General features: G+C 40.2%; 1 protein-coding gene across 5 annotated transcripts in view; it reads left to right on the forward strand.

The window, feature by feature from the left end:
- Positions 1 to 605: 605 nt before the first annotated feature.
- LOC115161156 (nectin-3) overlaps positions 606 to 24107 on the forward strand; it is a 28368-nt gene continuing 4866 nt past the window's right edge. Inside the window, exons 1-11 of one of the 5 annotated variants that reach the window (XR_003869187.1) lie at positions 609 to 1085; positions 1386 to 1458; positions 4908 to 5255; positions 10780 to 11085; positions 13408 to 13510; positions 15669 to 15823; positions 16777 to 16873; positions 17002 to 17032; positions 17444 to 17564; positions 18245 to 18379; positions 22582 to 22966. Coding sequence is in view for 2 of the 5 variants with exons in the window: in XM_029711926.1 (XP_029567786.1) it covers positions 1404 to 1458; positions 4908 to 5255; positions 10780 to 11085; positions 13408 to 13510; positions 15669 to 15823; positions 16777 to 16873; positions 17002 to 17032; positions 17444 to 17563 (1215 nt within the window). In the remaining 3 variants the exon portion in view is untranslated. Of the gene's footprint in view, positions 1086 to 1385; positions 1459 to 4907; positions 5256 to 10779; positions 11086 to 13407; positions 13511 to 15668; positions 15824 to 16776; positions 16874 to 17001; positions 17033 to 17443; positions 17565 to 18244; positions 18380 to 22581; positions 22967 to 24107 lie in introns of those variants that run through there. The other 4 variants (XR_003869188.1, XR_003869189.1, XM_029711926.1 and 1 more) reach the window with 4 other exon arrangements.

Below are 24107 nucleotides of genomic sequence, written 5' to 3' on the forward strand. Positions count from 1 at the left end.
TTCAGCCTTGCATTAATACAAGGCTTTCGGTTAAAAACGTAAATCGATGTCCTGCTTCAGTACTAGCCGAAAAGTCACATTTAGGTAGCTTTCTTCCTTTAGTCAATAATAAAGCAAAATACAGACAACATAGTCCAAAAATCAACAACTACCAGGATTTTGAGCAGGATGTTTTTGGAGTACCTCCATTGTCTAATATATGTATGCCTGGCCCTGCATTCAAGCAACAATCTTGCTAGTATGTAATTTACCTCGATAGTATTAACATAGTTCAATAGTCACACCCTGATCTGTTTCATCTGTCTTTGTGATTGTCTCCACCCCCCTCCAGGTGTCGCCCATCTTCCCCATTATCCCCTGTGTATTTATTTATACCTGTGTTCTCTGTTTGTCTGTTGCCAGTTCGTTTTGTTTTGTCAAACCTTCCAGCGGTTTTCCCTCTGTTCCTGTCTCTCGATTGTTCCTGTTTTCTAGTTTTCCCGGTGTTGACCATTTCTGCCTGCCCTGACTCTGAGCCTGCCTGCAGTCCTGTACCTTTGCCCCTTTGTTCCATATCCAGTGTGCGCTCTGAACGCTTTGAGAGCAAAACTCTCTGAATTTAAGAATGGACATATTGACAATGTGCTGAATTTACGAACACCCAGATTGCACTCTGAGTGGACTCTGGCAATCCAGATTGAATTTACCAACATACCAATGGTTGTGAGCTCAAGTTTGTGCTAAAAGCATTGTGCTTATTTATACATATTGTACATAGTTAATGAGAGACTAGGTTGGATGAGAGACATGGAAAAATGCAAAGAAAAATAAATATTTAAAGAACAACAACCTGAGGTTCAAGGAGGACCTACGGGTTTGTTCCATAACCAGTAGATGGTGGTACAGGCTTTCAAAGAGGTAACACACAGCCTATAAAAAGCCAGGAGTCTGCTAGTGGGGTGGAGACTAGACTCTCTCATCCATGATCCACCACATGGCTCCTATAGCTGATGTGGCTTTCCTACTGGAGGACATTTTTCTGTCAGCATTACGGCAAGAAACAAATGTCTCGGCTACTTCAGCAGAGGAACTTACAATCATCAAAGGTTAGTGGCCTATTACGTTTACAGATGCATCAGTTCTGTTCCATTATTACTGACCAATGTAGACCCGTTTGTTATTTTGTGAAAAGGTTTGGGCTACATTGCAAAATGTTTATAGTCTTCAACATAGAGTTATGATTGCAGACCATTGATCGAATAAATTGCATCTCATTCAACATCATTTTACATTTGATATAGCTTAGCCTATATAACGGTCTTACGTAAACAATGAATAGGTCCTCATTAAACGCCAATCTCAAAATGCAATATAATTCTATAATTACATTTCCCCTATGACCCTAGAAATGAGAAGAGCAAAGCATGTTACTGAAGCTGTGCTGTGTGATTCTACTCATCATCCAGAGGGATACCGAAAGTAGGTTTCCAATTGATGTCATGTTTTTGTCTCTTTTTTTCTTATTGACACTAGGCAAGCAATAAAAATCCACCAAACACACAATCCCACCATTAAATTGTAGTTATGGTCCTTTTAGGGAACAATAAGACACACACATCAGCTCAGTATGTTACTATGTTTTTAACTCAGTATGTTTACCATGTTTATAACTCAGTATGTTTACTATGTTTTTAACTCAGTGTGTTTGCTATGTTTTTAACTCAGTAGTTTTGAGACATGTTAAACAGGCACAAGTATCTGGGAATGTATTGAATATTTTACTCTTGATTAAGTGTTAGAATAGAGTCAGGGCTTTTGGCTTATTATTCTAATATATTTTTTTATTTCACCTTTATTTAACCAGGTAAGCTAGTTGAGAACAGCTTCTCATTTACAACTGAGACCTGGCCAAGATAAAGTAAAGCAGAGCGACACAAACAGCACAGAGTTACACATGGAATAAAAAAGCTTACAGTCAATAACACAAAACAAAGAAAGTCTATATACAGTGTGTGCAAATGGCGTGAGGTGGTAAGGCAATAAATAGGCCATAGTAGCAAAGTAATTACAATTTAGCAGATTAACACTGGAGTGATAGATGAGCAGATGATGATGTGCAAGTAGTAAAACTGGTGCGCAAAAGAGCAGAAAAGTAAATAAAAACAATATGGGGTGAGGTAGGTAGATTGGGTGGGCTATTTACAAATGGACTATGTACAGCTGCAGCGATCGGTTAGCTGCTCAGATAGCTGATGTTTACAGTTAGTGAGGAAAATGTAAGTCTCGAGCTTCAGCGATTTTTGATATTCGTTCCAGTCATTGGCAGCAGAGAACTGGAAGGAAAGGCGGCCAAACGAGGTGTTGGCTTTGGGGATGACCTGTGAGATATACCTGCTGGAGCGCATGCTACGGGTGGGAGTTGTTATCGTGACCAATGAGCTGAGATAAGGAGGAGCTTTACCTAGCAAAGACTTATAGATGACCTGGAGCCAGTGGGTCTGGCGACAAATTTGTAGCGAGGGCCAGCCGACAAGAGCATACAGGTCGCTGTGGTGGGTGGTTTAACCTGTTGGGGATAGGGGGCAGTATTTGCACGGCCGGATAAAAAACATACCCAATTTAATCTGGTTACTACTCCTGCCCAGTAACTAGAATATGCATATAATTGTTTGATTTGAATAGAAAACACCCTAAAGTTTTTACAACTGTTTGAATGGTGTCTGTGAGTATAACAGAACTCATTTGGCAGGCCAAAACCTGAGAAGATTCCAAACAGGAAGCGCTTTCTCTGACTATATCTTGGCCTTCTTGATCATCTCTAACCAAAACAGGGGATCTCTGGCATAACGTGACATTTTCTAACGCTCTCATAGGCTCTCAGAAAGCGCCAGAATGATGAATGGTGACTTTGCAGGCCATGGCTGAAAAACAGTAGCGCATTTGGATAGTGGTCGATCTGAGGACAATGAGACTGGAGACCCGTGCACGAGCCGACACCATGTTTACTTTCTCTCTCTTTGAACGAAAACAACGACTCCCGGTCGGAATATTATCGCTTTTTTACGAGAAAAATCGCATAAAAATTGATTTTAAACAACGTTTCACATGCTTCGAAGTATGGTAATGGTATATTTTGAATTTCTTTGTCACGAAACGCGTCGGGCGCGTCACCCTTCTTTACCCTTCGGATAGTGTCTTGAACGCACGAACAAAACGCCGCTATTTGGATATAACTATGGATTATTTTGAACCAAACCAACATTTGTTATTGAAGTAGAAGTTCTGGGAGTGCATTCTGACGAAGAACAGCAAAGGTAATCCAATTTTTCTTATAGTAAATCTGACTTTGGTGAGGGCTAAACTTGGTGGGTGTCTAAATAGCTAGCCCGTGATGGCGAGCTATCTACTCAGAATATTGCAAAATGTGCTTTCACCGATAAGCTATTTTAAAATCGGACATAGCGATTGCATAAAGGAGTTCTGTATCTATAATTCTTAAAATAATTGTTAGGTTTTTTGTGAACGTTTATCGTGAGTAATTTAGTACATTCACCGGAAGTGTTCGGTGGGAATGCTAGTCACATGCTAGTCACATGCTAATGTAAAAAGCTGTTTTTTGATATAAATATGGACTTGATTGAACAAAACATGCATGTATTGTATAACATAATGTCCTAGGACTGTCATCTGATGAAGATCATCAAAGGTTAGTGCTGCATTTAGCTCTGGTTTTGGTTTTTGTGACATTATATGCTAACTTGAAAAATGGGTGTCTGATTATTTCTGGCTGCGTACTCTGCTGACATAATCTAATGTTTTGCTTTCGTTGTAAAGCCTTTTTGAAATCGGACAGTGTGGTTAGATTAACGAGAGTCTTGTCTTTAAAATGGTGTAAAATAGTCATATGTTTGAGAAATTGAAGTAATAGCATTTCTAAGGTATTTGAATATCGCGCCACGGGATTACACTGGTCCATAGAGGATAAGGGGCTTTGGTAACAAAATGGATGGCACTGTGATAGACTGCATCCAGTTTGCTGAGTAGAGTATTGGAAGCTATTTTCTAGATGACATCGCCAAAGTCGAGGATCGGTAGGATAGTCAGTTTTACTCAGGTAAGTTTGGCGGCGTGAGTGAAGGAGGCTTTGTTGCGAAATAGAAAGCCGATTCTAGATTTGATTTTGGATTGGAGATGTTTGATATGAGTCTGGAAGGAGAGTTTACAGTCTAGCCAGACACCTAGTTATTTGTAGTTGTCCACGTATTCTAAGTCAGAACCGTCCAGAGTAGTGATGCTAGTCGGGCGGGCGGGTGCGGGCAGCGATGGGTTGAAAAGCATGCATTTGGTTTTACTAGCGTTTAAGAGGAGTTGGAGGTCACGGAAGGAGCGTTTTATGGCATTGAAGCTTGTTTGGAGGTTAGTTAATACAGTGTCCAAAGAAGGGCCAGATGTTTACAGAATGGTGTTGTCCGCGTAGAGGTGGATCAGGGAATCACCCGCAGCAAGAGCGACATCGTTGATATATACAGAGAAAAGAGTCGGCCCGAGAATTGAACCCTGTGGTACCCCCATAGAGGCTGCCAGAGGTCTGGACAACAGGCCCTCCGATTTGGCACACTGAACTCTAATAACATATTCACTAAGTAGTTTCAGCCTAGACTGGACCCAGATCAGTATGTGCTCTGGCCATCTCCTCTGACTATGGCTACCCAAATGTGGTTCGGGTCAAAAATTGAGCAATTGGCACATTTTGTTTTTGCAATAGCCACATTTCAGCATCAATAAGATATCATAGTTCATAAGCACAGCTAAATACTAATAATGGTCTTGTCTATGTGTTTAGGTAATCTCTCTGTTTATTAGAGTTCATAAGCATCTATTCTACAGGTATCTTTTGGACTGTATTTTTGGCTTGTGTTTCTCTTTAGGTACACAGGTGATTGGAGGACGCAGGACTGTGGTACAGGGGGAGGATGTGGACTTATCCTGCAGACTGATAGAGACAACCGAGGATCTCGAACAGATAACGTGGCAGAAAAGTACTTTGGAAGAAACACAGAACCATAATTTTATGCTAATTTATCCCAATGGGGTTACTAAGTTTATTGCACCAAATGGATTGAGTGGAAGAGTCGAGTTTATAGGGAACCCATCAGAAAACCTTGGATCTATTCGAATAACAGCTGTCAGACTGTTGGATGAAGGCAACTTCAAATGTATCTTCAGTGTTTTCCCCAGTGGAGCATACAATACAGAGATACCTCTGACTGTGCTTGGTAAGAACTCTTCCTTTGCTCTTTGCATCACTGTTTCTACTTTTGACAGTGTAGAAAAACTGCATATGATAATCAATACTAGAAAGCTAAAAAGTTGTTAAGTGAAGCAAGACCAGAAACCTCATTTATAGGTTTTTCCTTACCACAGAAAATCCATCTTCTCCACACTTAGAAAAAAGGGTTTCCAGAGGGTTTCCAGAGGGATATGATCGATCTACAGTGGTTTGCAAAAGTTTTCACCCCCCGTGGCATTTTTCCTATTTTTGTTTCCTTACAACCTGGAATTAAAATGGATTTTGGCGGGGTTTGTATCATTTGATTTACACAACATACCTACCACTTTGAAGACCCCCCCCCCCAAAGTCAATACTTTGTGGAGCCACCTTTTGCAACAATTACAGCTGCAAGTTTCTTGTGGTATGTCTCTATAAGCTTGGCACATCTAGCCACTGGGATGCTTGCCCAATCTTGAAGGCAAAACTGCTCCAGCTCCTTCAAGTTGGATGGGTTCCGCTGGTGTACAGCAATCTTGAAGTCATACCACAGATTCTCAATTGGATTGAGGTCTGGGCTTTGACTAGGCCATCCAAGACATTTAAATGTTTCCCCTTAAGCCACTCGAGTGTTGCTTTAGCAGTATGCTTAGGGTAATTGTCCTGCTGGAAGGTGAACCTCTGTCCCAGTCTCAAATCTCTGGAAGACTGAAACAAGAATTTCCCTGTATTTAGTGCTATCCATTATTCCTTCAAATTCTGACCAGTTTCCCAGTCCCTGCCAATGAAAAACATCCCTACAGGCTGATGCTGCCACCACCATGCTTCATTGTGGGGATGGTGTTCTCGGGGTGATGTGAGGTGTTGGGTTTGCGTCAGACATAGCGTTTTCCTTGATGGCCAAAAAGCTACATTTTAGTCTCATCTGACCAGAGTACCTTTTTCCATATGTTTGGGGAGTCTCCCACATGCCTTTTGGCGAACACCAAACATGTTTTTTTCTTTAAGCAATGGATTTTTTCAGGCCACTCTTCTGTAAAGCCCAGCTATGTGGAGTGTACTGCTTTAAGTGGTCCTATGGACAGATACTCCAATCTCCACAAAGCTCCACAGCTCCTTCAGAGTTATCTTTGGTCTCTTTGTTGCCTCTCTGATTAATGCCCTCCTTGCCTGGTCTGTGCATTTTGGTGGGCGGCCCTCTCTTGGCAGGTTTGTTGTGGTACCATATTCTTTCCATTTTTTAATAATGTATTTAATGGTGCTCCGTGGGATGTTCAAAGTTTCTGATATTTTTTATAACCCAACCCTGATCTGTTTTTCTCCACAACTTTGTCCCTGACCTGGTTGGAGAGCTCTTTGGTCTTCATGGTGCTGCTTTCTTGGTGGTGCACCTTGCTTAGTGGTTTTGCAGACTCTTGGGCCTTTCAGAACAGGTGTATATACAGTGGGGCAAAAAAGTATTTAGTCAGCCACCAATTGTGCAAGTTCTCCCACTTAAAAAGATGAGAGAGGCCTGTCATTTTCATCATAGGTACACTTCAACTATGACAGACAAAATTAGAACAAAAAAAATCCAGAAAATCACATTGTAGGATTTTTAATGAATTTATTTTCAAATTATGGTGGAAAATAAGTATTTGGTCAATAACAAAAGTTTATCTCAATACTTTGTTATATACCCTTTGTTGGCAATGACACAGGTCAAACGTTTTCTGTAAGTCTTCACAAGGTTTTCACACACTGTTGCTGGTATTTTGGCCCATTCCTCCATGCAGATCTCCTCTAGAGCAGTGATGTTTTGGGGCTGTCACTGGGCAACACGGACTTTCAACTCCCTCCAAAGATTTTCTATGGGGTTGAGATCTGGAGACTGGCTAGGCCACTCCAGGACCTTGAAATGCTTCTTACGAAGCCACTCCTTCATTGCCCGGGCGGTGTGTTTGGGATCATTGTCATGCTGAAAGACCCAGCCACGTTTCATCTTCAATGCCCTTGCTGATGGAAGGAGGTTTTCACTCAAAATCTCACGATACATGGCCCCATTCATTCTTTCCTTTACACGGATCAGTCGTCCTGGTCCCTTTGCAGAAAAACAGCCCCAACGCATGATGTTTCCACCCCCATGCTTCACAGTAGGTATGGTGTTCTTTGGATGCAACTCAGCATTCTTTGTCCTCCAAACACGACGAGTTGAGTTTTTACCAAAAACTTCTATTTTGGTTTCATCTGACCATATGACATTCTCCCAATCCTCTTCTGGATCATCCAAATGCTCTCTAGCAAACTTCAGACGGGCCTTGACATGTACTGGCTTAAGCAGGAGGACACGTCTGGCACTGCAGGATTTGAGTCCCTGGCGGCATAGTGTGTTACTGATGGTAGGCTTTGTTACTTTGGTCCCAGCTCTATGCAGGTCATTCACTAGGTCCCCCCGTGTGGTTCTGGTGGTTCTTTTTGCTCACCGTTCTTGTGATCATTTTGACCCCACGGGGTGAGATCTTGCGTGGAGCCCCAGATCGAGGGAGATTATCAGTGGTCTTGTATGTCTTCCATTTCCGAATAATTGCTCCCACAGTTGATTTCTTCAAACCAAGCTGCTTACCTATTGCAGATTCAGTCTTCCCAGCCTGGTGCAGGTCTACAATTTTGTTTCTGGTTTCCTTTGACAGCTCTTTGGTCTTGGCCATAGTGGTTTGGAGTGTGACTGTTTGAGGTTGTGGACAGGTGTCTTTTATACTGATAACAAGTTCAAACAGGTGCCATTAATACAGGTAACGAGTGGAGGACAGAGGAGCCTCTTAAAGAAGAAGTTACAGATCTGTGAGAGCCAGAAATCTTGCTTGTTTGTAGGTGACCAAATACTTATTTTCCACCATCATTTGCAAATAAATTCATAAAAAATCCTACAATGTGATTTTCTGGATTTTTTTTCTCATTTTGTCTGTCATAGTTGACGTGTACCTATGATGAAAATTACAGGCCTCTCTCATCTTTTTAAGTGGGAGAACTTGCACAATTGGTGGCTGACTAAATACTTTTTTGCCCCACTGTATACTGAGATCATGTGACAGATCATGTGAAACTTAGATTGCACACAGGTGGGCTTTATTGAACGAATTATGTGACGTCTAAAGGTAATTGGTCGCACCAGATCTTATTTAGGGGCTTCATAGCAAAGGGGGTGAATACATATGCACGCACCACTTTTCCTTTACATTTTTTATTACATTTTTTGAAACAAGTTTTTTTTCATTTCACTTCACCAATTTGGACTATTTTGTGTATGTTCATTACATGAAATCCAAATAAAAATCAATTTAAATTACAGGTTGTAACGCAACATAATAGGAAAAACGCCAAGGGGGATGAATACTTTTGCAAGGGACTGTATAACCTTTTTCATCCTCTTTGGAAGGCAAGAGGGGTTCCACATAGAAAATGTGAATAAATGTTTTATTATAACGTTTTTCCTTCTTTTAAATATTGCTGAGCATTAGTGTTAATCTAATTTAACCTTTAACATCAGGTTTTAAAATATAATGTTTTAAACTGTACCTACAGTATTCGGGAATATTTGTGCATATGATTTGTGCAATGATTCCCTTAATCATTTTACAAATTCAATACTGACATAATCAATATTTTTGCAATGATTTCTGTATTTCAAATGAGTATTTTCGGTAATTGTATAGAGCAGAGAGTGGGAGAATAGAAGGAAGTATGAGTGAACCATATGTATGGTACACAGAACATTTTACAGTTTTACCTCATGTTTATATTTCAGTGTAACATTTATATTGTTGTTTCAGGAGTTAAATTAAGTTAACACTCAGTGGTGTAAAAGAAAATCAGTGTTGGTGTTAATAGCCAGAATTGAGTGTGATTGTTGCATTTATTCTGTTTGGAGCATGGATGGGCACTTTGATTGGAGTCACAAAAATCTGAACTTATCGTAAGGGGCCACAGTTGCTCGTGAAGAGAAATGTTTTCAGTTTTAGAGTTTGCTGCAATTCTACACATTTGCCATGGAGTGTAGACAAGATTTAGCATTTTTATAACTAGCTGCCCATCCCTGGTGTACAGTAAAACACTCAAAACCACACCCATCATTATCATATTTCCCAGCATGCTCTATTGGTGTAACGGGTGTCATATAGAGGAGACCAAGGCGCAGCATGTTGAGTGATCAGCGTTATATTTGAATGAAAACGAACACTAGACACAATTAACAAAATGACAGAAACAGTTCCGTCAGGTTATACAAACTAAACAGAAAGCAACTACCCACGAAAACCAAGGGAAAAAAGGCTGCCTAAGTATGGCTTCCAATCAGAGACAACGATAGACAGCTGCCTCTGATTGGAAACCATACCCGGCCAAAACATAGAAATACCAACAGAATGCCCACCCCCCTATCACACGCTGACCTACCTAAACAGAGAAAAAACAGCTCTGTAGGTCAGAGCGTGACAGTTGGAGGTAGATTTGTTTGTTTCAATATCTGTGTTTTTGTATGTGCAATGATTACTTGATTAACTTTTATTCTATACAAATATAAATAACATAAGACATTTCTCAACTAATCCAATCTGTTACTAGTTGGACTTCTTGCACCTGTTACTGAGATAGTTGTTCGAGATTAGATTATTTAGGTAGATATTTTATCAAATTTCCCTAACCTGGCAGTCTTTCTAAAATGCATATTGAAGGTGATTAAAAGTTCCAATTGTTGGATATCTTCATTCTGGCTGAGGAAGACACTTAACCCTAGCTTGCTCCAGCTGTGCTGTACTACTATGTCTGACCCTGTAAAACAACACATTTCACTGCAATTATCTGGTGTATGTGACAATAAAACATTTTAAAATAGATTTTATTATTTATAGAGGGTTCTAGGCAGAACCATTTTACAATGGGATTTACCTAGCACCAAAAAGGATTCCCCTGTGCGGACAAGAACCCTATGTGTTTGTACTTAGAATCTGTATCTCTAAGAGTGTATCCTCTTACTCAAGCTGTAACCAGGAGAGCACAAGCACCAATAGTTTCCCTAATGGTGGAAAAGATGTTGGAATATACAGAATACACCACTATATCCAGCATTCCTTAACGGCATAATCACTGGGCTGTGAATGCTTTTCAGTGGAACTGGTGAAGCTGAAAAAACGATTTTGGGATGTTTGTGTGTTTGTGTGTGTGTGTGTGTGTGTGTGTGTGTGTGTGTGTGTGTGAAACTTAATACCTGATATGCAGGTACCTCTCATCAGGGTGAGCTAAAACCTGTTAAAACTTGATTGACCATACCTCCAATACAGTAAATGTGTAGCTACTAATGGTGTATATTGCAATTGGCTAGATAGATAACATGATTGGGTTTATTTAAAGTTTTTTGGTCATGTAACATGAACATTTGGATAAGTTTCACATGATGGGCTCTGTGTGTTTGGGTTGTTCTTTCATTTATAGTTCCACATTCATCATTGGTGCCTGTCTACTCTCTGAATGTTTGATTGTTTGTGTTCTGGTCATAGTTCCTCCAGTGGTGAATGTGACAGTCGATGTTACTCCTGTCACTGGGGAGAATGAGGTTGTCTTGGCAACCTGTGTGGCTGCTGGTGCCAAGCCACAGGCAGATGTGAGGTGGAAGACAGGTGCATTGGGCAGTTTGTTGAGGACAGTGACTAACTACAGACAGCACGCCAACGGCACCACCACAGTACTCAGCCACCTGCTTGGGGTGCCAACCGGAGCAGCCAATCAACAGCAGGTTCAGTGTGTGGTCAACCAGTCTGCCCTGGTAACAGAGGAGACCTACAACTACAACATAAACATCCACTGTAAGTATAAACTCACTGTAGCTGCTATCTAGAACCAAAAAAGGTTATTTGATTGTCTCCATATTATAATCCTTTGAATAACCCCTATTAGATCCAGGTAGAACCCATTTAGTTCCAGGTAGAACCCTTTTGGGTTCCATGTAAAACCATTTCCAGAGAGGAAAGCCTTTGATCTAACCTGTAACAACTGTTATTTTATTTAGCTTAAACATAGTTCTGAGGCACAGAGTGGTATGGACCTTTACAAGGCTTTCATTGTACTGCTCCTCTAATGCAAGTAATCAAACTGAAATGAAGGAAGACCAGGTTCACAAACAACTGAATTCTTTGTTTTGCCTCATCTGTTGAATAAAAACTTATTCGGGATCGGTGTCCCTTCCATGGGACGGTTGAGCTATCGTAGGCTAATGCGATTAGCATGAGGTTGTAAGTAAAAATACAATTTCCCAGGACATAGACATATCTGATATTGGCAGAAAGCTTAAATTCTTATTAATCTAACTGCACTGTCCAATTTACAGTAGCTATTACACTGAAAGAATACCATGCTATTGTTTGAGGAGAGTGCACAATTTTTAGCATTACATGTTATTAATAAACAAATTAGGCACATATGGGCAGTCTTGATACAACATTTTGAACAGAAATTAAATGGTTCGTTGGATCAGTCTAAAACTTTGCACAGCCACTGCTGCCATCTAGTGGCCAAAATCTAAATTGCACCTTGGCTGGAATAATACATTATGGCCTTTATCATGCATTTCAAAGATGATAATAAAAAAAGAAAGGTAGATTTTTTTCTTTGTATTATCTTTTACCAGATCTATTGTGTTATATTCTACTACATTCCTTTCACATTTACATAAAATCCAAAGTGTTTCTTTTCATATTCTTGGTACCAAGAATATGCATACCCTTGCTTCAGGGCCTGAGCTATAGGCAGTTAGATTTGGGTATGTCATTTTAAGGTTGAAAATTGAAAAAAAAGGGACTAATCCTTAAGAGGTTTAAAGTTCCACCTACTGCTCAGAGACTGGGTGTCATATCTCTGTCTTGGTATGGGTGTGTGAGTGTCGGTCTATTTAATTCTATATCTGCAGTAACTGTAACCACCTCGCTGTCTCTCTTTCACTTGCTGTCTCTCTCAATGTCTTTCTCTATCAAATCAAATGTGCCGAATATACAAGCATTTCGGTACACCCGCAATAACATCTGCTAAACGTGTACGTGACCAATACAATTTTATTTGAACTCAACTGGTGTAGACTTTAAAGTGAAATGCTTGCTTACGAACCTTCCCAACAATGCAGAGTTAAAAAAAACATTATAATAAATAAAATAGTAACTAACACAAGAGGAATACAAAAAAATACACAAGAATGGGGCTATATACAGGGAGTACCAGGACCAGATCAATGTGCAGAGGTACAGGTAGTTGATGTAGATATGCACATGAAGGCAAGGTAAAGTGACTAGGCATCAGGATAGATAATAATAAGAGTAAAATAAGGAACAGAGTAGCTGCAGAAAATGATGTGTAGAAGTGTGTGCGTGTTTCTGTGTTGGTATACATGTTTGTTATGTGTGTGTGCGCATATGTAGTGTTTGAATGTGTGAGGGATGTGTGTGGGAGTGACAGTGTAGTGTGGGTGTGTGAGTGTGTAGATGGTGTGTACTGTATTTAAAGTCTAGTGAGTGTGCGTAGTGTCAGTTCAAGATAGTCAGTGCAGATAGTTTGGGTACCATTAATTTACTATTTAGCAGTCTGGCTATTTAACAGTCTTATTGCTTGGGGTAGTAGCTGTCTCTGAGCCTGTTGGTCTGAGAGCCGATGCTCCGGTACCGTTTGCTGGACGGTGGCAGAGTGAACAGTCTATGCTTTGGGTGGCTGAACTCTTTGGCAATTTTTCGGGCCTTCCTCTGACACAACCTAACATAGAGTCCGCAACACCTTTTTTAGCGCTTTACTTTCAAGGGCGGTACAATTGCCATACCAAGAGGTGATGCAGCCAGTCAAGATGCTCTCGATGTAGAACCTTTTGAGGATCTGAGGGCCCATTCTCTTCACGACTGTGTGGGTGTGTGTCGACCGTGTTAAGTCATTACTGATGTGGACGTCAAGGAACTTAAAGCTCTCGACCCAATCCACAACAGCCCTGTCGATGTGGATGGGGGCGTGATCTCCCCTCTTTCTCTTATAGTCCACGATCAACTCCTTGGTCTTACTGACGTTGAGGGAGAGGTTGTCCTGGCACCACACTGCTATGTCTCAGACTTTCTCCCTATAGCCTAACACTCTCTCCTTCTCTCTCTCGCTCTCAGATCCACCTCAGGCAGTGAACATTACCCTTAGTGAGGCCTCTAAAGCCACAGTCTTCCTATGTGTAGCAGATGGCAACCCACAACCCAACTACACCTGGAGCAGGTACTCACTCCTATGTAAACTAGTTCAAACCAGTTTAATTGTAAATATTAGCTGCACATGTAAAAGAGTGGGGTCACTTAGAAATGTCCTTGTTTTTGAAAGAAAAGCATTTTTTTTGTCCATTTAAAATAACATCAAATTGATCAGAAATACAGTGTAGACATTGTTAATGTTGTGAATGACTATTGTAGCTGGAAACAGCAGATTCTTTATGGAATATCTACATAGGCGTACAGTAGCCCATTATCAGCAACCATCACTCCTGTGTTCCAATGGCACGTTGTGTTAGCTAATCCAAGTTTATCATTTTAAAAGGCTAATTGATTATTAGAAAACCCTTTTGCAATTTTGTTAGCACAGCTGAAAACTGTTGTTCTGAATAAAGAAGCAATACAACTGGCTTTCTTTAGACTAGTTGAGTATCTGGAGCACCAGCATTTGTAGGTTCGATTACAGGCTCAAAATGGCCAGAAACATAGACCTTTCTTCTGAAACTCGTCAGTCTATTCTTGTTCTGAGAAATGAAGGCTACTCTAAGTGAGAAATTGCCAAGAAAAGGAAGATCACAGAACTGCGCAAACTGTCTCTAGTCAGAATAGAAAGACGAGTGGGAGGCCCCGGTGCACAACTGAGCAAGAAGATAAGTACATTAGAGTGTCTAGTTTGAGAAACAGACGCCTCACAAGTCCTCAACTGGCAGCTTCATTAAATTGTACCTGCAAAACACCAGTCTCAACGTCAACAATGAAGAGGCGACCCCTGGGATGCTGGCCTTCTAGGCAGAGTTGCAAAGAAAAAGCCATATCTCTGTCCAGTGTCTGTGTTCTTTTGCCCATATGAATATTTTATTTTTATTGACCAGTCTGAGATATGGCTTTTTCTTTGCAACTCTGCGCCTACGTATATAGATATTCCATAACAAATCTGCCTTATCCAGCTACAATAGTCATTTACAACATTATCAATATCTACACTGTATTTCTGATCAATTTCATGTTATTTTTATAAATAAGAATTGCTTTTCTTTAAAAACAAGGACATTTCTAAGTGGCCCAAAACGTTTGAATGGTAGTGTAAGCTTGAATCATCAGTATGTTCATTTCTAAAGGACAGTTGTTGAATTGTGCTGGCAGTCAAATCATGCCATTGTCTTACACACACACACACACACACACACACACACACACACACACACACACACACACACACACACACACACACACACAAATAAAAATCAAATGTATTTATATAGCCCTTCTTACATCAGCTGATATCTCAAAGTGCTGTACAGAAACCCAGCCTAAAACCCCAAACAGCAAGCAATGCAGGTGTCGAAGCACGGTGGCTAGGAAAAACTCCCTAGAAAGGCCAAAACCTAGGAAGAAACCTAGAGAGGAACCAGGCTATGAGGGGTGGCCAGTCCTCTTCTGGCTGTGCCGGGTGGAGATTATAACAGCACATGGCCTAGATGTTCAAATGTTCATAAATGACCAGCATGGTCAAATAATAATAATCATAGTAGTTGTCGAGGGTGCAACAAGTCAGTAACACAAGAGTAAGTGTCAGTTGGCTTTTTCATAGTCGATCTTTGAGAGTATCTCTACCGCTCCTGCTGTCTCTAGAGAGTTGAAAACAGCAGGTCTGGGACAGGTAGCACGTCCGGTGAATAGGTCAGGGTTCCAGCAGGTCTGGGACAGCAAGTCTGGGACAGGTAGCACGTCCGGTGAACAGGTCAGGGTTCCATAGCTGCAGGCAGAACAGTTGGAACTGGAGCAGCAGCACGGCCAGGTGAACTGGGGACAGCAAGGAGTCATCAAGCCAGGTAGTCCTAAGGCATGGTCCTAGGGCTCAGGTCCTCCGAGAGAGAGAAAGAAAGAAAGAAAGAAAGAAAGAAAGAAAGAGAGAATTAGAGAGAGCATATTTAAATTCACACAGGACACCGGAAAAGACAAGAGAAATACTCCAGACTGACCCCAGCCCCCCGACACATAACTACTGCAGCATAAATACTGGAGGCTGAGACAGGAGGGGTCAGGAGACACTGTGGCCCCACACACACACACACACACACACACACACACACACACACACACACACACACACACACACACACACACACACACACACTCAGACCTTCTACTCTCTCTCTCTCTCGCAGAGTGGGCCAGCCATGGCCTGTGTCTTCAGTGAGAGCAGAGGGAGACATACTGCACCTCCTCATTCTCAGCTCTGAGCTGAATGGTCTTTATGTCTGTGAGGCCTCCAACCCCTACGGACGAGCAACTGGCTCCCTCTATGTTCACACATCCTCTGGTGAGAAGCACCTGAGACACACACACACATTATTCATACTTGTTGACAGTGGTGGAAAAGTACCAAATTGTCATACCTTAAAATAAAAAATTACTCACATAAAAGTGAAATTCACCCAGCAAATTTCTACATAAGTGAAAGTCTAAGTATTTGGGTTTAAATACACTTAAGTATCAAAAGTAAATGTAATAGCAAAATAATACTTAAGTATCAATATATTAAGCAGACCAGATGGCACAATTGTCTTGTTTTTTTCCTGTCCTGCTAAGCATTCAAAATGTAACAAGTCCTTCTGGGTGTCAGGGAAAATGTATGGAGGAAAAAGTACATTAATTTCTTTAGGAATGTAGTGAAGTAAAAGTAAATGTTGTCAAAAATATAAATAGTAAAGTAAAGTACAGATACCCCCAAAAACTACTTAAGTATTACTATAAAGTATTTTTACATACATAGTTTACACCACTGCTGGTTGCTTAACTGGTTTCTTATACTATTTTATAAGTTGCTTAAAATTGTTATGCTATCGATTGATTGGTTTGTTGATTTGATTGCTTGATTTATTGAATACTTTCTTGTCCCATAGGGAAATTTGTCTGGCAAAGATACAGGTATTCCTGTCATACACATATATGAGGTTGAGAAATGTGATGTAGCATGGATAACAAAGTTGAGCCAGATGCTCACTTATCTTTCACTGCATGTGTTAGTATCAGACTAGTGGCATTATTCCCCTTTCTACAGGAAGTTACTGTATAACCACCAACTAAGATGGTCACGATACACACTCATCTCTTACTGCATATGTATATGTCTTATAACCTGGTATTATCTCTTTGCTTTCTGCAGGAAAGTGTTTGCATTAGAGCCATGATGGTTGCTAGGGCAACAAGATTACGTGTAATTATAAATATAGACTGTTTCTTATAATAACTGTATTCCCTATCTCTTCACAGAGACCTCTGCTGTCTGTTGGGTTCTACTGGTCATTCTATGTCTGATTGTTTCTGCTGCACTTGTATGGTACCGTTGCAAATACAGACACTTTCCTTGGTAATATCAACTACTGTAATATCATGAACTGAATTTTGCATTGTGAAAATAATGCATTTGCATTAGATGATCATATATTGATTTTGTTCAAGTTAATATATTTTATTTTCCTGGACAATATTTTCTAGGAGTTCAGTCATGGCCAAGGCACCAGAACAGGTATGCTGTGGTTAGTGAGTAGTTACAGATGTAGGATCTTAATTTGAGTCAGTTTGCTACAGCAGGAAAATAATCGTGCAGCAACAGGAAATGTGAATTATTATGAAAATTATAATTCATAGACATTTTTGTAAGGGTTGATACATTTTTCATGAGGAAAATCTAATCTGAAATTTCAAAGTGGAAACTGCAAACTTTAGAAGCCTTTTAAAACCTCAAATATACTACAAGTGTTAAATGTCCTACATTGCAGGGAAGTTCTCCATTTCCCTCAACTGGGTGATCAAATGAAGTTGCTACATATGTATTTCACTGACCTCCATTGTTTTGTGACTAAACTTACGAATTAGGTTTCTCATTTGCCAATGGTTTCTATGTAATGATACTGTAATAATGTCGGTTTGATTCCAGACTATATCAGTATCTTCCAAGACGAGGAGACATGACAAGGTTGAGGATGGTGAAGATGACTCATTGGCTGCAACTGTCCAAACCAGGAAGGAGCCTGAGGAGGAGGAAGAAGTATCATGATGTATGGAACAATATACCTTATTTGTTTTTTGGAAACATTTTATTTTTAATTTGCATTATTCCAAATGTTTTATATGTTTGATAGATTGTCTGTTCATTAAGTATATTTATTGTGTTAGCTCAAAGAAATTGCCAGACAGGTTTAAGGGAATGCCAGAAAAATCTCATTCTCCAATGTTCTAACCATCTGCAAAGAATAGGCACTAGAGATCCTGGTTCGAGTACAGGCTCTGTCGCGACCGGGAGACCCATGGGGCAGCGCACAATTGGCTGGGTTAGGGGAGGGTTTGGCTGGCAGGGATGTTCTTGTCCCATCGTGCTCGAATGACTCCTGTGGCGGGCTGGGCGCATGCACGCTGACACGGTCGCCAGGTGTACAGTGTTTCCTCCGACACATTGGTGTGGCTGGCTTCCAGGTAAAGCAGGCATTGTGTCAAGAAATAGTGTGGCTTGGTTTTGTCGGACGCATGACAGTGTGGCTTTTGTTCCAGAGGACGCATGGCTCTTGGCCTTTGCCTCTCCCGAGTCCGTACGGGAGTTGCAGCGATGAGACAAGACTGTAACTACCAATTGGATACCATGAAATTGTGGAGAAAAAGGGGTCAAAAGTTTTTACAAATTATACAAAAATAAAACAGAATAAGCACATTCTCCAACCATCTAATGAACAATATCTTCTAGGACATTGGAAATCTCGATTCCATCACCGCTTCACCCAGTGCTGGTCCTCGTTTCAGATTTTTGTTCCCCTGTCTTGGACTCCGCCTTGCCGTGGTTGAGGGGCTTTGTTGCTTCAGCGGGAACAACAACTCTCCTGTATGTATGTATGTATGTATGTATGTATGTATGTATGTATGTATGTATGTATGTATGTATGTATGTATGTATGTATGTATGTATGTATGTATGTATGTATGTATGAATGTACAGTATGTATGTACAGTGCTTTCAGAAAGTATTCATACCCCTTGACTTATTACATATTTTGTTGTTACAGCCTGAATTTCAAATGGATAAAAAATATTTTTTCCTCACTCATCTACACATAATAACCCATAATGACAAAGTGAAAACATATTTTTTGAAATGTTTGCATATTTATTGAAAATGAAATACAGAAATATCTAATTTACATAAGTGTTCACAACCATAAGTCAATACATGCTAGAATCACCTTTGGCAGTGATTACAGTAGTAAGTCTTTCTGGGTAAGTCTCTAAGAGCTATTCACACCTGGATTGTACAATATTTGGACATTATTACAATTCTTTAAGCACTGTCAAGTTGGTTGTTGATCATTGCTAGACAGCCATTTGCAAGTCTTACCATAGATTTTTCAAGCCAATTTAAATATCATGCAGAAGTTTGAGTCTGTTTTATTGACCTATTAAACATGATGTGTGCAGTATGTAAATAATTAGATTTTTTTTAAAACTTTTATTTAACCAGGAAGTCCCATTGAGGTCAGAAAAGGGAGACCTGGCCAAGAAGGCCAGCTATAAAAGAAAAAAAAACATAATTCAACAGTACAGTGCAAAAACATAAATAGCTATATCAAAAAATCATATCATAGAACACTATTGTGCCATTTATGTCAGAGGTTCAGTCATGAAATTAACTTCTTAAGGACAGACGTTCCGCTAGCCAACAGCCAATGGCATCGCAACAAAACGAAATACAAAACCAACTAAAATACCACAATTAAATTTTCTCAAACAATCAACTATTTTTTACCATTTTAAAGACAAGACTCTCGTTAATCTAAACACATTGTCCGATTTCAAAAAAGCTTTACAGCGAAAGCAAAACATTAGATTATGTTAGGAGAGTACATAGCCAGAAATAATCACACAGCCATTTTCAAAGCAAGCATATATGTCACAAAAAAACAAAACCACAGCTAAATGCAGCACTAACCTTTGATGATCTTCATCAGACGACACTCCTAGGACATTATGTTATACAATACATGCATGTTTTGTTCAATCAAGTTCATATTTATATCAAAAAACAGCTTTTTACATTAGCATGTGATGTTCAGAACTAGCATACCCACCGCAAACGTCCGGTGAATTTACTTAATTACTCACGATTAACGTCCACAAAATACATAACAATTATTTTAAGAATTATAGATACAGATCTCTTTTATGCAATCACGGTGTCAGATTTTAAAATAGCTTTCGGCAAAAGCACATTTTGCAATATTCTGAGTACATAGCTCGGCCATCACGGCTAGCTATTCAGACACTCGCCAAATCGAGGCTCAGTAAACTCAGAATTACTATTACAAAAATTGGATTACCTTTGCTGTTCTTCGTCAGAATGCACTCCCAGGACTTCCACTTCAACAACAAATGTTGTTTTGGTCCCAAATAATCCATAGTTATATTCAAATAGCTCCGTTTTGTTCGTGCGTTCAGGTAACTATCCGAAGGGTGATGCGCGGGCGCATTTCGTGACAAATTTTTTTGAAATGTTCCTTTACCGTACTTAGAAGCATGTCAAACGCTGTTTGAAATGAATTTGTATGCTATTTTCCTCGTAAAATAGCGATAATATTCCAACCGGACGGGTGGAGAGGTGGTGAAGAAAGAGAGGTGAAGAGAGACAGGTGAAGAAAAACATGGAGTACTCTCGTGCCCACGCATCTCCAGGCTCTGAGCCACTAGGCTGACCACTCACAAACAGAGCTCCTAAACCTTGCCCAGAGACAGCAGAGATCCCATTCCACTTTCTGGCACCTTCAGAGAGCCTATGGAAGCCTTAGAAATTGTCACGTTACAGCAGAGATACTGTATTTTCGATAGAGAGGCAACCGAAGGACCAGAAATTATCAGACAGGCCACTTCCTGTATGGAATCATCTCAGGTTTTGGCCTGCCATATGTGTTCTGTTATACTCACAGACACCTTTCAAACAGTTTTAGAAACTTTAGAGTGATTTCTATCCAAATATACTAATTATATGCATATTCTAGTTTCTGGGCAAGAGTAGTAACCAGATTAAATCAGGTACGTTATTTTCACCCGGCCGTGAAAATACTGACACCTAGCCATAACAGGTTAACATGTGTTGACAAAATATGGAAATGGAAGATTAGTTAAGTTGTATCTGTCTCTCATGCTCCGGTACAAATGATTTTCATATATTTCCATCACCTCAGCGCTGTTGTTATCCGGTGGTCAATGCCTGAAATAGAAATGCTGTACATTCTCTTCCCCACACAACTTTTGTTTAACCGGGAGGTGTCACACCCTGATCTGTTTCGCCTGTCTTTGTGCTTGTCTCCACCTCCCCCAGGTGTCGCCCATCTTCCTCATTATCCCCTGTGCATTTATACCTGTGTTCTGTTTGTCTGTTGCCAGTTCGTCTAGTCTCGTCAAGCCTACCAGCGTTTTTATTTTCTTTTTCTTTTTACTATTTTCTACATTGTAAAATAGCATTCCAGGTGAAGCTGGTTGAGAGAATGCCAAGAGTGTGCAAAGCTGTCATCAAGTCAAAGGGTGGCTACTTTGAAGAGTCCTAAATATATTTTGATTTGTTTAACACTTTTTTGGTTACTACATGATTCCATATGTCATTTCATATTTTAGATGTCTTCACTATTATTCTACAATGTAGAAAATAGTAAAAATAAAGAAAAACCATGGAGAGTAGGCGTGTCCAAACTTTTGACTGGTACTGTAATTCCACAGTGCAGACATAGCAAGAGCATAAATAGCTATATCACAAAATACCCATCATCATAAAACACTTTATGTCTCACGTTCAGTCATGAAATCAACATGTGTTGACTGAATATGGAAATTGGAGATGAGTGAGCTAAATAAAACCAAACTTCCCACTTCAAACTAAAAAGAGTGCAGGTACCTATAAACAGCTCATTTAAGGTTACAAAACTATTGGTAGTAAGCCTCTCTATAGACCCTGAATGGGAGAGGCAGTCAGGTGAAACTCACTGATACATGGATAGTAGGATAGGGTTAATAGAAGTATCTTTGTCCTGAATTAATGAGGATATGTATTCTACAGCTGGTATGTTCTCAATGTGGGCAAAATGCATCACTCATAATTAATTTAGGGTCATCTTTCTCACCGGTCTATTTTTTTAGATTATTTCTGGTGTGATTGGAACAACAAGATCACATGAGCATCAGAAGGCCACTCAACCCACAACGCTAGATTTATTTTTAGGCAGCCTAAATTCTGGCAGAAAATAAATGGTGACAGACAGAAGTTCCAGTGACAAAGGCGTAACAAAATATATTTAAAAAAATACTTTAAAAAGAACTATCATGAACAAGAGGTCAGATAACAACAAAGAAGTCACTGTTTACAAGCCTCTGCCTTCTACACCAGATTCAGAACTGAATGCTAGTAGCTAAGCCTCCAGCCAGGTTCCTAACTTGATTAATATGCTGTTACTCTAAGAACATACATTTCAATCTAATGTGGACTAGTGGCTGTGATGGAAAGACCCGTGACGTGATCCCTATGGTAACGGCAGAGATCAGTAGAGCATGGGAGTGCCTCAACCTCACTAACATGGCTTTATTTATGTGAAGCGTTCAGCTGTGTCCCTCTGCTCACTACTTTCTTTGTACACAAAGGAGAGAGAAGGCAAGAGCAGTTGCACTGCTGTAAATAATGATAACCATTCAATAAAAATGTCAATAGTTATCTATTTTCCAAGCGCAGGAAATGACCTGATTTTCAATTTGCACATGTATTGAAAAACAAAGTTTATTTAACAGTTTGACACATTCACCAAGTCTTTCCCAGGCCTCTCTATACCACTTCGTCTTTCTCCCATCACGGTGTGACCAGTGGCCTTAAGTTGTCATTCTGCAGTGAGCATGTTTCTCTATATGTGTACACATTACAGTAGTTGTTCTTCACTCATGTTGTTATTCATAATGGACAAGATTTTCATTTTTTTGTTGGTGCTGTTATTATGTAGATCTAGTTCCTTACACCCAACTACCAGGCCTTCTTGTTGCTTATGTCTATTTCAGGGCCTGGACATATATTAACTGGGTGGTGTCACGAAACCCACCGAAGATGGCTCCCCTGCCTGCTCGGGCGGCGCTCGGCGGTCGTTGTCGCCGGCCTACTAGCCACCGCTGATCCCTTTTTCCTTTTCTGTTTGTAATGTCTTATTGGTTGCACCTGTTCCCTATTGTGTGTCTTGATTTGTGTTTATTTAAGCCTGCTTAGCCCACCCAGGTTTGTGCGGGATTATTGTCTGTCATTGTGTTTTTGGATGTGCTGGCTATTCACCGTTTATTCTCTCTCCGAACTGTGTGCCCGTTATTACTGGGTTGGTCGTTTTTGTTCACGTGCCCGTTGTGTTGGCGTTGACCGTTTTGTACCGGGAGGAATAAATGTATTATTACCTTACCTCTGCTCTCTGCGCCTGACTCCTACCACCACTCCTAGCATCTCGTGATAGGTGGATACATTATTTGAATAGTCTTCTGAATTGAAAAATAAAGCAGGATGCCACTGCTATCTAGAAACAACGTGTGACTTACTGAGATATATTGCATTTGAGCCATAGATAAAATCCCATGGGCTTGTTGTTTCTCTGTAAACAAGCCTTAGCTTTTGTTGGGTTCTGAGAATATGAAATATACTTATTCATGTCACTGAGGGAGTGCTTAGGTTTAGGGGTCTACACCAGAATGTAATGGTTATCTATAGGAGGAAAGTATATGGTGGGGGCAATTAAGCTGAGTGTAGGGAAAGTGATCACGTGGCAGGCATTGATAAGGGCAGAGAGCCATGGATTAGTGATAAAAGATGGCGCCGAAGAACATGGCTGACGTTTTACATTCTCCCAACCAATTGTGCAATTTTGCTATTATTTTTGCGTAACTTATTTTTTAAAACTTATTGTGTACATAATGATGCTGCTACCATTTCTTCTGACTGAAAATAACTTCTGGACATCAGAAAAGTGATTACTCACCACAGACTATAAGAAACCTTTTCCTTTAACGAGTCCGACGAGAAGGATATCCTGCTTTCACTGGAACTGGCCCAGATCTACACCTTTTGCGTGAAGAAAAGACACCGGAAAAGGGGACGCATGTCGGGGATCCTTCTGAGAAGCCGGAGGCGAGCGAGTAAACTCATAATGCCTTCCATTCTCCTTGCTAACATGCAATTTTTTGAAAATAAAATTGATGACCTACTATTAAGATTGTCCTACTAACGGAACATTAAAAACTGTTACATTTTATGCCATCTATTTACCACCACAAAGCGAACCTGGCACTAGGACCGCTCTCAACCAACTCTATAAGGCCATAAGCAAAGAAGAAAATGCTAACCCAGAAGCGGCGCTCCTAGTGGCTGGGGGCTTTAATGCAGGCAAACTTAAATCAGTTTTACCAAATTTTTACCAGCATGTCACATGTGCAAACTGGGAAAGCAAATCAGAGACCACCTTCACTCCACACACAGAGATGCATACAAAGCTCTCCCCCGCCATCCATTTGGCAAATCTGATCACAATTCTATCCTCCTGATTCCTGCT

The sequence above is a fragment of the Salmo trutta genome, chromosome 24, assembly GCF_901001165.1.
Source record: "Salmo trutta chromosome 24, fSalTru1.1, whole genome shotgun sequence".
In the NCBI taxonomy this organism is placed as follows: Eukaryota; Metazoa; Chordata; class Actinopteri; order Salmoniformes; family Salmonidae; genus Salmo; species Salmo trutta.